The sequence below is a fragment of the Cottoperca gobio genome, chromosome 16, assembly GCF_900634415.1.
Source record: "Cottoperca gobio chromosome 16, fCotGob3.1, whole genome shotgun sequence".
Lineage (NCBI taxonomy): Eukaryota > Metazoa > Chordata > Actinopteri > Perciformes > Bovichtidae > Cottoperca > Cottoperca gobio.
This window is the reverse complement of record NC_041370.1, coordinates 7,617,612-7,630,982: the sequence shown is the minus strand read 5'-3', so window position 1 is coordinate 7,630,982 and position 13,371 is coordinate 7,617,612. Positions and strand designations below refer to the sequence as shown.

General features: G+C 40.7%; 1 protein-coding gene across 1 annotated transcript in view; it reads left to right on the top strand.

Annotated features, from left to right (window-relative positions):
* The first annotated feature begins 3,678 nt into the window (after positions 1 to 3,678).
* Positions 3,679 to 13,371, top strand: part of LOC115021006 (serum response factor-binding protein 1-like) — a 35,082-nt gene continuing 25,389 nt past the window's right edge. Inside the window, exon 1 of the mRNA XM_029451118.1 lies at positions 3,679 to 4,009. Within this exon, the coding sequence (XP_029306978.1) occupies positions 3,988 to 4,009 (22 nt within the window). The 5' untranslated portion in view covers positions 3,679 to 3,987. The remainder of the gene's footprint in view (positions 4,010 to 13,371) is intronic.

Here is a 13,371-nt window from a genome sequence, read left to right as displayed (position 1 = left end):
TTTTGAATCTATTAGTACATGCAGGTAATCATTAATGTAGTAGTTGTCTTACTGTCTTCCTTTTCTATCTATCTATTTAAGATATGTTCAAATGTACCCTGTTGTGTCTTTAAAGTAAGCAATTAGCTCTTCCAAAACCATGTAAATCATACAAATGATCTCTAACAGGCAGCCAGTCACTGTCAACGTGCTAAATGTTTGGTTACAGCATTAGGCATTTTGAGCTGAGCACAAACCAACTCTGCCTCACACACAGGACATGTTTGTAGTCTACATGAGATGACATGAAGGAAGGGTTAGCAGAAAATAATACTACATAATGACAATAATTGAACTGTATGAAGCACTACTTTTAATTTGAGCCAATCCTACCTTTCTTATTAAATGTGTATTATCTGCATGGTAACAATCCCCTAAAGTGACTTTTTCAATCAAATGTAGAGCTGCTTTTAAAGTTCTTTGAACAGGTTTGTTTCAGTGTAAGTCTGTAAACTTTGTTTCTCTGCAGGTTGATGAAGATGAAGTTTCTGCAGCTTCAGTCGAATCTTCTTTCTCTCTCTCAAACCTCGGGTTCTCTGGGTGAATCGGTCCAGAAATCTCAGGTCCGTCACTCAAGTGTCTGTTCGAATTTCATCGTCGACCATCGAGGAGGGGGAACAGAGCACACGTCCTACGTGAGCCCAGGTCGAGTGAGCAAACCAGCTAATTTGATGGGCAGAATTCTTTGGTTCCTTTTGTTATCACTTTACATTATCTGCAGTGTGTTAGTGCAGTCTGATCAGGAGCTGATCATGTGATCTACATCCACATATAACATATAACATTTCATTTCAGGTAAAATGACTACATTTTAATGGAAAACACATCTTTAAAATGTTCAATCTGATAACTTTCACCTTAATTGAAGATGGAGGAAATGATTTTTAAAGTGTAAACTGTAACCTTATTGGATACATTGTTGGATTGATGCAAATGAGATGGTTTTAATTGTGTTTAATTGTGTTTTAAAAGGGTTTTTTTCTTTTTAAATAAACCTTTAAAGACTTAAGTTTCTTCTGTCTTTTATTTTGAGCGGATCTTGAATTCCCTCATAAGGTTTTATTTTAGGTTTATCTGAAAAATATAAGAGAAATATTCCCATAAAATGTATCAAATAGTATTAAATTCACCTCACAGCTTTAATTTTAATAAAAAATGTAAAGTTAAGGTTATTCCCAGGTCATTATTAACCATAAGAAGAGATTTCTGCTCTATGAAAGTATCCAAAACACAACTTAAAGATGCTATTTTCATAGGCTATATCTGCAGTACATAATTGCATCCTTTTAATTAATTCAACTCTGAAAAGAGGTTTTTTACCTTTGAAGCAAAAGTAGACGGAGGCTGGCTGTCTTTCTTTTGTCATTGATCACTTCCACTGTAGGTGGTAATCAAACAATGTTGGTGAGTATCCCTCTAAATTAGTCTGATGGGGATGATAAATTACATCACAGCCAAATGTGTCCTGTCGGAAAGATTAACTACTTTTTGTTGGCAGAAAATGTACAACTGCTGCCAACATGAGAGATGTTTATTTTGTGTCTGTGCCAGTTACAATGAGTTTTCAAGATGAATGGAAACGCAAAATAATGAATCCAAAGATTAATAATATGACAATCCTGTGACGTGCTCCAAGAAGCAGAAGCAATAACAATTGATATCTTCTCGTCTTTATTGGGAAAAGCATTAGCCCAATGTGCAGCTGTTGAGCCAAAATTGGATTTAAAGAAAGGCTAAATCAAGATTTGGTCCTGTGGTGGTCGTCTGAAGGCATGTCAATAGGCATTTTTCACAAATAACAGTTTCGCACATCAAGGTAGAAAAACCCAGATGTAAATAATAAAGCTAATTATGTTTTTGAATGAGCTGCTTTGGTTTAAGGGTCTTTGCATTGGGCATTCTGGCTCACTGTTATTAGTAACACCTGTGCTTATCCTACTATGACAAGTGTCAGGTGCACAGGTGTGTTAGATTATTGATTTAATAGACAATAAAAAAAACGAGGTAAACTGATAAAGAAATTGTAAATTTGATCATTTCATGTTGTGTCTTTTATTTATGGAAAGATGTCCGCACGAGTATGATGCAGAAAATGGTGTGAAATTGAGTGAGATGGATATATCAGCACCTTGCTTTCACTTTCCTGCCGTGTTTAATATGTTTTCATCCTTTAACTGGATCGTTTTTTGAGTTTAGAAAAATATTTTGGGTTAAATTGGACTCTAGGTCCCAGCTTCACCTGCAGCTGCTGCCTTTGACCACAGAGGTGGCGGTCACACCACGACATTTAAACCAAAGGCAGGTGCTGCACTATGCTGCCTTCAACTGTCCCTCTGAAACAATGGGATGCAGAGGTGATGATAGCCTACACTTGTTCAAGTGTTTTTGGTTGAAAACAACACCAAAAAGTACAATTTTGACCATGTTTGATTTTTTGGGGGGGTCTGAAGTCAACATAAAGACAAGTGCCATGTCTTTGGTGCAGGAATAGAAAGAAGACAGCATACGTGTCAGTCATGAAAGTACCTGTAATGTTACATTAGCCAAAAGTTAGCCAAAGTTGTGTAGCATATGTATCGATATGTGATGAATACAGAATTTACTGACAGTTTCTTGGATATGTTTTCATTTTGCAAACCCTAAACACCACAACCTAAACCTCTTGTAAACACTACTTTCACTAGAAGTATTTTGCACAAAATCGTCAGCTCGTTCTTCTCTCATACTCGCTTAACTCGCAATTGTAATTTCTCCCACGTCACCTGAAAGCACCATACTCCAGATCAGGGCGCCATTTTGGCTCCACAGCTTCTCACCTTCATGCAGTTCCTGTGTTTAGTCCTGTGCTTCTCAAATCAAGCGTCGGATGATTTGTTTTGCCTTTCAATAACAGAAGTGAATCAGGGTTGTTGTAGTCAAGTAAAATCCAACTTTAATGTCAGCATTCATTATCACCTCCAGATGTTATCAGTCAGATAAGCTTGCAATTTTTCAACAGGTCTGTAAATCCAAGTTTTAAGAGCCAAAACATCAGGTGTTACAGATTTAATAGCCTACATATAGTCTATAGTCTATTGTTGGCCTAGTCACCTGCAGTAATTCAAACACAGTTTTGTCACAGAGACATAAGTAGCATAGGATACCCTGAATTCTACTCAACTATTAAATAGTGTAGGCTAAGTAAATCGTGTGTTTTATATTGCAGTCTACAGGATAGGTTGCATTAAAATAAGACGTATAATTTCACTAGAGTAAGTAAATTACGGTGTGTAAAAGTCATAAACTACCTTTGGGAAAATGCACACACACACTTACACGAACACACACACAGACGCGCACTGTAATGTAGCCACTATACTGTAGCCTGAAGCAGTACAGTGAATTTACATTCACTGCAACATTATCATAATACATTTTGTTCGAGGAGGGCGAGCATAAAAAGTAAAATGCATAGGCTAAAGATAGGTTATAGATATTGGGAAACGTGCGCGCCCACACACACGGAAACACGCGCGTGTGCTCAATCCTCCACCCCCTTCTCTCTCTCTCTCTCTCTCTCTCTCTCTCTCTCTCTCTCTCTCTCTCTCTCTCTCGTTTCACCCTCACACCTCAACAGCAGCGTGCAAATAAACACACACACACATACACACACACATACACACACTCACACACACACTCACACACATACACGCACACACACATACACATAGTTCTGCATCCTGTATTTTTTTATGCACCGGGAACCGAGCGCTTTATAAGCGGTCGTGGATTATGATGCTAATTTTTATAACAGCGGAATATTGGCCTCCCCTTCGGCTTCAACTGTGAATAGCACTATATCGCGTTATTTTTTTTATTTTTCAGATTTATTTCTAATTTGGTTTCCCGTTACTTCTGAGCACCGAGAGATCGCCGAGACGCAAAGCCTACGTTCAATGCCGTTGGAACATGTCCTATGTTCCCTTTCAAGGTAAGACAGAACCGATATTTTATATTTTTCTCATCCACAGCATCTTTCTTTTCTGTCCTCCTCCCCCGTTCCTCACCATCCTCTCTCTCTCTCTCTCTCTCTCTCTCTCTCTCTCTCTCTCTCTCTCTCTCTCTCTCTCTCGCGCGCGCTCTCCCTCTCTCTCTCTCTCTTTCTCTGTCCCTCTCTTATCCCTCTGTCCCTCTGACACTATCATATGCAATAGGCATATCTAAAAGCACCATAGCCGACAGGTGCAGTAGAAATAGCCTAGAGTGCATTCTAGATAGATGTCCACGCACGCACGCACAAACACATAAGGATCCATCGCAGCGTGTGTCCGCATGGACCTGGGCATGCGGCAATTATAGTATTGTAATAAGGTATGCATGTGCACTGGTGTCACGATCTACTCTTGCAAGTGCATTCCTCCGTTTCAAAGCAGCCTCAACCTTGATGGAGGAAAGAAGAAAAAAATGCTGTAATATTCTTAAAATGTTCCCATAATAATCCTATGCTTACATTATACCCATAACGAGTTTATAGCCACAGCATAATACTTGTCTGATGTGGTGTCTATATTATGAAGTTTATACTGCCTTCATCATACTTAATGGTTTTATTATGATCTTTGGTGTAAAATGCTAATAATATTCTTCTAGGCACTGTGTAGTATAAGGAGTTTAGAGTGTGGTTTTAATGCTTAATCATCTCCTATGAAATATTGCTGTTTGTAGATTTCTGTAGTATCTTATTAAATATATTTGGGATTTTGTCAATAGTCTGAATGGACTGTATCCCCGCCTCCTGTGTGCAAAAACTTTGGCCCACTAAAATATGTAGATGAACAGAATGAGAGGCTACTTCATTCTTGCTGGTCTTTTATTCCCCCATACTCGAGTGTGAGTGGGTGAAAGGCGCTTCAGTGTACGGTAAAGGCAGATTCCCCTTGGTATCATTGCACTGCAACTGTGACTAATGCTATATGTGAGCAGACGTGCTGCAGTGAGCTGCCTCAAATCTATCCAGTCAAAACGTTCAATTTGCAGTGTGTGTGTGTGTGTGTGTGTATGTGTGCGTGTGTGTGTGTGTGTGCGTGTGTGCATGTGTGTGTTTGTGTGCTTAAAGGGGCTAATTAAAAAAAAAAAGCGAGGTCTTCAAACATGATGTCCAGAGTCAGACCAGAATGAGATGGAACGCACAGCGCAAAGTTTGGAGGAACCGTGAAGGATTGGGGGTGTCGTGTGAGTACCTGTTATCAAAAAAGGTTTAGATGCCAAAAAACTGTAGGGGATGGGGAGGAGGAACTGGATTCATGTGAGTAGATGTGAGTGTGTGTGTGTGTGTGTGTGTGTGTGTGTGTGTGTGTGTGTGTGTGTGTGTGTGTGTGTGTGTGTGTGTGTGTGTGTGTGTGTGTGTGACAGAGAGAAAAGGAGCGGCGTGTAGTCAGTGTGTTCAGGAGAGAGTGGAGGTGTGCTGCATGTGACTGTTAGGGTGAGAGAGAGAGTGCTGCTTTAGGTGTGGAGACAAGCACACACTCACAGACCTGTAACCCCTTCTAGAACAATATGGGTGCCACCAAAATGGAGACTAATCTAGACCTGAAAAACTTAACTCTCAGCTCCAGGACTCCGCCGTGACCCCCGGAGTCATCATCTGAGCTGAACATGAAAAGAGAGACCAAATTGAACTGTGGCAGCCCGCTCGGCTCTTTTTTACTCTGCTTCTTTTACTCCCTCAGAGCAAAGCAGATAATAGCCAAATTTCCCTCTTGTGCAAGTGCAGCTATAGAAGTTGGTTGCATAATGTTGGTGAGATGCTCTGACTCTGTGTGTGTGTGTGTGTGTGTGTGTGTGTGTGTGTGTGTGTGTGTGTGTGTGTGTGTGTGAGTGTGTGTGTGTGTGTGCAAGCCCACTCTGGGAGTCATTGCCAGGAAATTGTGAGCACAGTGCTGCACCTTCAAAACCTGCCAGTGTTTGGCACTGAGTTCTCTTTCTCTGTGATCGCACAGCGCTGTTTCATTTTAGACATTGTTTTCGGAGCTAAGCAGTGTTTAGTCTTATCCAATTTGGTACAACTGCTGAGGGTTAGCCGTAAAGTGATTTGTAAGGCATATCAATATTGAGATGCACCAATCTGCAGGTTTTATGGTTTTTAACTTCATAACTGCATCAGTAGTATTAAATATTATACCCTCAATGGAGATTACACGTGTAAACCTATTTATCTTCTATCATTATGTACTGTATAGTGTTGATATTGTAAAATCCAAAAGTCCTCATATGTTTCCTTAAATGTGCTAAATTGTGAGCATTTGTTGATTTTCATTCATTCATCATTAATTGAATATCTTTTTGTACTGTTGAAGATGACCCCTTGAGTTTTTGACATTTTGATGTACATTTCTCACTATTCTTTTTATATTTTATCGACCAAACAATTAATTGGATAAATAATCAATTGTGAAAATAGCCGTTAGTTGCAGCCCTGTGTATATTGACCAACCAGCTCAACTCTGTACAGATAATCTATCCATCTCCCCTGTCCATCTATACATTACCAGCTCCATGGATACTCAAAGCGATTATGTCACACTGTGTGATATTTATGCCGCACAGTGACTCAACATCTACAGATAAAATATGTGGTAAGACGGCTGATATTAGTGTGACATTGATTTGCGATGAGATATAGATACACATAACGGGTAAGAGGGGAGAGATTTGAGCCCACATTGACAAGTGTGTTAAGCTAATGTAGCAGGAAAGCCATTTGCAGTCATGCCAAGTACCGGCTCACATGAACAGGCAGTTAGTGGGAGGCAGGCAGCAGCAGCAGAGATGGGCCTTCCTATCTTGGCTAAATCTTTTTCCTCCCTCGTTCGCTCTCTTAAACTCACACCTCCTTTTCAGTCTATCTCGATCCCTTTCTCCTTCTTTTTCTCTTCTCTCTCTCTCCTCCACTGTGGTCGATCCCCCTCACGCTGAACCACCCACGCACACACATACTACACACACGCATGCTCTTCTACCCCCTCACTGTCTCTTCTCTCTCTCTCCCTCTTTTCCCTTCTCTACAATGGCTGTATCCACAAGTGCAGATGGACACTATGGAAGCAAGCTGCCAGCCACTGAGCTATCCCTGGCCTTGTCGATTTTACAGTAGTTTGATACAGCAGCTCCTGTCAGGCATGGCCATAGTTAAAGAGACAGCACACCACCAATGCACTGCAGCACTCCTCTACTCCCTCCTTCTCTTTCCCTCTCTTTCTCTCATGTGACATAAGGGACTGTCTTACACCCCTTCACTACTCAGGCTGTGCCAAGAACCATCATCTGTTAGGCTATTACTGTACTGCATGCATGAGATTCATCTAGCCCGGTGCACTAGATGATCTGTCAAAAGAGAGAGCCCATTCATTCTCCAGTGGGGTTGCTGAGTGTACTGGAGATGCGTTTGCGGTGGCTTTTTCAGAGTGTTGTGTAGCATAGGCGGCAGAGAGGACCAGTGATGAGCATTTGTGATTTGCTTTTAATCACACATGTAGGGCTGAATTCTCCAGCCGGAGAGCTTCCCGGCTGGTGTTGACAGATCTTTAGTGATCTAATGTTTTGCGAATCAAAGAACCCCCTGTCCATGTCCAAGTTCAGGGACGATTTACATTTTCTGGCCGAATCCCCTCTAGATGTGTGAAGTCAGCACTTTTAAATGTCAAACAAGACTGTGCTTTCAGCTTTTTGATGTATCCATAAAGCTTTCTGGTCAAAGACATGCAATGATGTCAAGATATTGAGGGAATCTCACTCATGCATGCATTATTCTGACCTGCAGATAGGAAGTCAAAAAATGTTCAACAGGCCTACAACTAAATGCACTCACACAGTATTTTATATTTTTATCAACGTATTCGAAGATACAATGAATAAGCACTCCGGGAGGTACATAGCAGTCGCTTGTTTAAACGCGTATTATCCGGCAGACATTTCAAGGTCTTTGATACCCTGGAGGTCAATCAATAACTGACCTCGGCAGCATAAAATATGTCTGTATCACACCAGGGACTGTGACCATGTTGACCCATTGATAATCTAACAAGTGGAAGTAGTGATGCCCCAGGCGAGATCATAACATGATGTGACATTTTACTGGATATTGGTTATCACCTTTGGGGCCTTTGGATTCTGTGCCTCAACAGTATAGTAAGTCATCTGCATACAGAACGAGGTAGGCTGCTTACAAGCTTACACAGACAAGAATGTCTTACTTCGTGCATGTTCGTGAAAGGCTCTGCATGGTTTATTTTTAGCAAAGAATAAATTAATCCTTAGTCCAGATGTGTCGTCACTCTCTCTGTCTTTTAGTTCAGTATCAATAGATTGACTCGTCGTGACTCGTGAGCTGATCCTCTTTTCTCTTTTCTCCTCTCTGTTGCCTAACACTTAACTAGCTTTTTTAAAGAATATCCAGACCCTTATCCTCAAGGAGCCTTTAGTGCTTTAGTGATATTGGGGGAATCTGCATGGGGGCTGCTGGAGCTGAGTTGCTGGGAGGAGTGGCTTTTTAGATTCAGCTACACTTTGGGTGGGTGGGTAATTCAATTCTGCTGCAAAGCTGAAATGACTCAATGAGAGAGAGGGAGAGAGAGTGTGAGAGAGAGAGAGAGAGAGAGAGAGAGAGAGAGAGAGAGAGAGAGAGAGAGAGAGAGAGAGAGAGAGAGAGAGAGAGAGAGAGGAGAGAGATAGAGGGAGAGAGAGGGAGAGAGAGAGAGAGAGAAAGGGAGAGAGAGGGGAGAGAGAGGGAGAGAGAGAGAGAAACAGAGAGTGAGAGAGAGAGGGAGAGGGAGAGCGAGAGAGAGAGCGAGAGAAAGGGAGAGTGAGAGAGAGAGCGCGAGAGAAAGGGAGAGTGAGAGAGAGAGGGAGAGAGAGAGTCTTGGCTTTTGATTGATCTTGTCAAGATTCACTCACAGAAAAAGGTCAGAATGAGCTGCCTCCTCTCTCCTGCACCAATCAGAGGGCTGCCAACCCGGGATAATGATCTCCCTCTGGATATGGTTGGCTCATAAGGTTCGCAGGCATGATGTCATCCAATCCCATGGATGCCCGTGATTCAGAGCTGTGAGGATTTTTGCAAAATACCCAAGGCAGTGTGAGAAGTTACAGTACATATGTCAGTGGTATGAGTCATGGGGGGGGGGGGGCCAATGGATAGAGTATTTTTTTTTATGAATTCATGGCGTGAAGGGGTTTTTATTTAGTCTCTCATTCGTTGTGTTGAATTTGCTCTGCATTATACTTGCAGATGCCTATTCAAATTATGTAATTGTAAGATACTGAACTATTGTGTTCATTGATATTTTTTCTACAATTGAATTTCCCACATTAAAAAAAAAAAATAGCACACCTATAGTTCACATGGAAGTAAAAATGTCCAAACCGAGATGACTTACTTAAGTATTGAAATTAATTAATTAACCCATATTTCTTTTCACATCATTCGTGCTATAGCCGAACAAGCCTATATCTTAAATAATAATAATAAAAAGTATGTACATTACACTGGGGGGGGGGATTTTTATCATTTCCTTTGACATGTAAACTCAAAGTAGTACGTTCCCAATACCTTTTGAAAATTCTCCCTGGAATAACTTGAGGGCCAGTAGAATAAGAGCCGATACCACAGGCTGTAAAATAATGGCCTCTGAAATTAATAGGAAAAAAAACATCTCTGTGCAATGAAGCCTGAAGCTGGATTAAACATCCGTGTCAGGCTATCAATCTCTGAATGAGGAATACAGCGCTCTCTGCTCAGTCTTCGGCATGCTACACCACGCTGAACAAGACTATACCGCACTGTTGGGGTGTTTAATCAGGCACCTGTTAATTACAGACTTTTTAAAACATTTTTTTACCTCTTTCTGTTTGTGCATACTGTATGTTTGCTTATATAAGTGTTGTATTATTATTATTTTTTTGTTTGGTTGTATGTCTGAGGCTGACATGCTGCAGTCTCCTTCAACTCAGTAGAGAGAAACGGTCACACCAGGTCATGGAACATTTTTGTAAGGTACCAGCTCGACTGAGCCAATCCTCCATTCAGCTCTGGAACAAGTGTGAAACGTATGACCTCCACATAACAATGGGAGTGTTCGTGATACAGTCTTTTCTTCCCTAATTAGGAACATTTATTTTTGGCCACGTTATTACAAGTAAACAGTTTTGCTTTTAATGCGTCACGATGTTGAGAAAACGGTATTATCTTTCGCTAGCAGCATGTCATCCCACCTCTGTCCCTTTAAACACCCGTCATCAAAAAGCTCTATTCTAAACTTGCAGCATTTTTTGATTAGCGAAGAGACAATTTTGGGCTCAATACTATGGCAAAATGTAAAGATTCTGGTGTGACTAGTAAAATATCTGTGTATATTTATATTTTTGATATCACTGTTTGTGTTTGCAAGCATGCCCTGTAGAGTTTCAGAGGGAACTTTGTGATATACAGTAAGTGCGTATAGCTGGGAATCAGTAATCAGAGTATTAACCACTAGAGCTGAAACAATTTCGATCAGTTAATTAGACGATTGACAGAAAATTAATCTGCAACTATTCTGATAAAACATTAAGTCATTTTTGAAGCAGACATTAGCTGGTTCTGACTTCTCAAATGTGAGGATTTGCTGCTTCTCTCTGTTGTTTCATTCATCATTGTAAATTGAATATATTTCAAGTAGAACACATTTTAAATGCACATTTTACAGTCATTTCTGACATTTTATGGACCAAACAATAACTTGATTAATTGAGAAAATAATCAACAGATTAATCAACAATGAAAATTATTTTTAAAAAGTGAGTTGCAGCCCTAATAAACTAAACAGAACCACGTGTTCAAAAACAACCGTGTGCATTTTCTGCAACCAAGTTTCATTTAGGTTTGGACAGTGAGAGACATTTAATTGTTCACTGTAAAATCCTCCTCATGTCCAAAACAGTATTCCTCTGCACTTGATGTGGTCATGAATGTAACCACCGCAGGTTTGGTTTAGTGGTTTACACTATCACCTCACAGCAAGAAGACCCAGGTTTGATCCGTGGCTCTTCCTGTGCGGAGTTTGCACGTTTTGTGTGGGTTTTCTCTGGTTTCCAACCACATTGCAAAGATGTGCAAGTCAGGCTGAGTGGAGACTCTAAATTGCCTGTAGGTTTTGAATGTGAGCGTGAGTCGATGTCTGCCTAGCTGAGTTCAACCTGTGATGCACTGGCGACCTGCCCGGTGTCCTGCCACCCGCCCAGTGCATGCTGGGATAGGCTGTAGCCCCAGGTGTGCCAGAAAAGGATTAAGTGGGCAGAGACACTGAATGAATAAATGATTAACCAGATGCATCTTTCTTTGTATTAAAAGATCAAATAAAGAAATTAAAGAGAATATTTAGAGAATATTTTAGACATTAACAATATGTGGACTTTATAATTCTCTGCGCTCATGCTCGTACTTTGCTTGCAACAGACTTTACAGACACTTTAGGATGTAATGTAAAACCATTTTTAGAGCTAAAAGTAATGGATAAATCGATAATTTGATGCAAACTATTTTGATAATCAATACATTTTTATATTTGTTTTTTCTAGAAAAAAAGCCAAACATTCCCTCGCAGATTTTCAAATGGGAGGATTTGTTACTTATCTTTGTCTTATGTGACTTTCTTTACCGTCTTTACAGAAAAGGCATTTGAAGACATTGTGATGGACATTTTTTAAAATTCTTTGTAATTTTTCTGAACCGAAATGATTAATCGATTCATTAAGAAGGTAGTCAGCAGACTAATTGATGATGGAAATAATCTTTAGTTGCAGTCCTAAACCATGTTCTGTCAGTGTGTGTTATATGAGGCAACTAGCAGTGATGTGAGCTGTGGCCGTGAGTTCAGTGTTGCAGTCGTAACGCACGACAAACAGAAACATAAGCGCGGCAAAGCCAGATAACACTAGCTCACTCAAAAACATGGTGATCTGGCTGCTTCTTTAATGTCAATGGTGATTCCATTGTAATGTTCATACTTCATGACATAAGTGAAAAGTGTTATGGTGGAAACTTTGATGGAGGCAGCGCGCATACTCTAGCCCAGTCTTTCTCAAAGAGTGGTCCGCGAGTATATTGGTAAAATGTCACGTTTGAAATGTATTAATTATAAGTTCAAAGTGTTTCTCAAACAGTTTAAAAATGACTAGTATAGAGTGTAGCCTAGTTACGCAGCTATGGGTAGATCTTAGATCGTAAAACGAACCTACGCAACTGCGTAGCTACGTAGGTTCGTTTTACGTTCTTACGTCATAAATGATCTGCGCAGTCAATTTGAGCGGTCAACTGACAAGATGGATCGATGGCTAAAGACAGGGTCGGTTAAAAGAACATTAAATGAACAATGTGACGCGACAGGCAAGGTACATCGTTCTGATGCAGGTGATTCAGCAGCTTAAAGTGCTTCAGCCGCAGCAACAAGTCATTGAATCGTGACAGCGCCTGCTGACCTGGTCCTGCAGGACACCGGGAAGCCTTATTGACATTTTCCTGGATTCATCCAAACTTTCTATTTCTTTTTTTCCAACACAACATAATTTCTGTCAAATGTTGTATTTGTACTATGTTGTTTATCCTGTACACACGACATCTATTGCACATCTGTCCGTCCTGGGAGAGGGATCCCTCCTCAGTTGCTCTCCCTGAGGTTTCTTCCATTTTTCCCCCTTTAATTTTGGGGTTTCTTTTAGGAAGTTTTTCCTTGTGCGATGCGAGGGTCTAAGGACAGAGGATGTCGTAACCTGTACAGTCTGTAAAGCACACTGACAAATGTATAATTTGTGATATTGGGCTATATAAATAAATTTGATTTGATTTGATTGTGTGTGAGTTACTGAGTCCCAGGAGAGCGGTTCGCCGTGTAACCACCACCCGGCTGAAAGCTGTAAAACTCGGCTTGAACGTGGAAAGTCCCGCGCTAAAGTGAAAAGAAAATATCACAGCGACTACATAAGATTTGTATATTTGTGGACTGGAGATGAAGAGGATCCCAATCCACACTTTGCTTTGTGCTACGAGTCGTTGGCGAACGAGGCTATGAAACCCGCCAAGCTCAAGCGACATTTTGTGAGCGAACACAAAGATTACGTTGGGAAACCTTTAAGTGTTTTTGAGAGAGAACGTGATGAACTCAAGAAACAAATGACGAAGGCACCATCACAGTTTCTTTCACCGGGGGAAACTGCGAAGGCTACAGAGGCATGATACAGGGTATCCCTTCTCATCTAACAGGTAAACCTCATTCGATAGATGAGAATTGAGTCAAACCAGCTGCCAAGATCATGACTAAT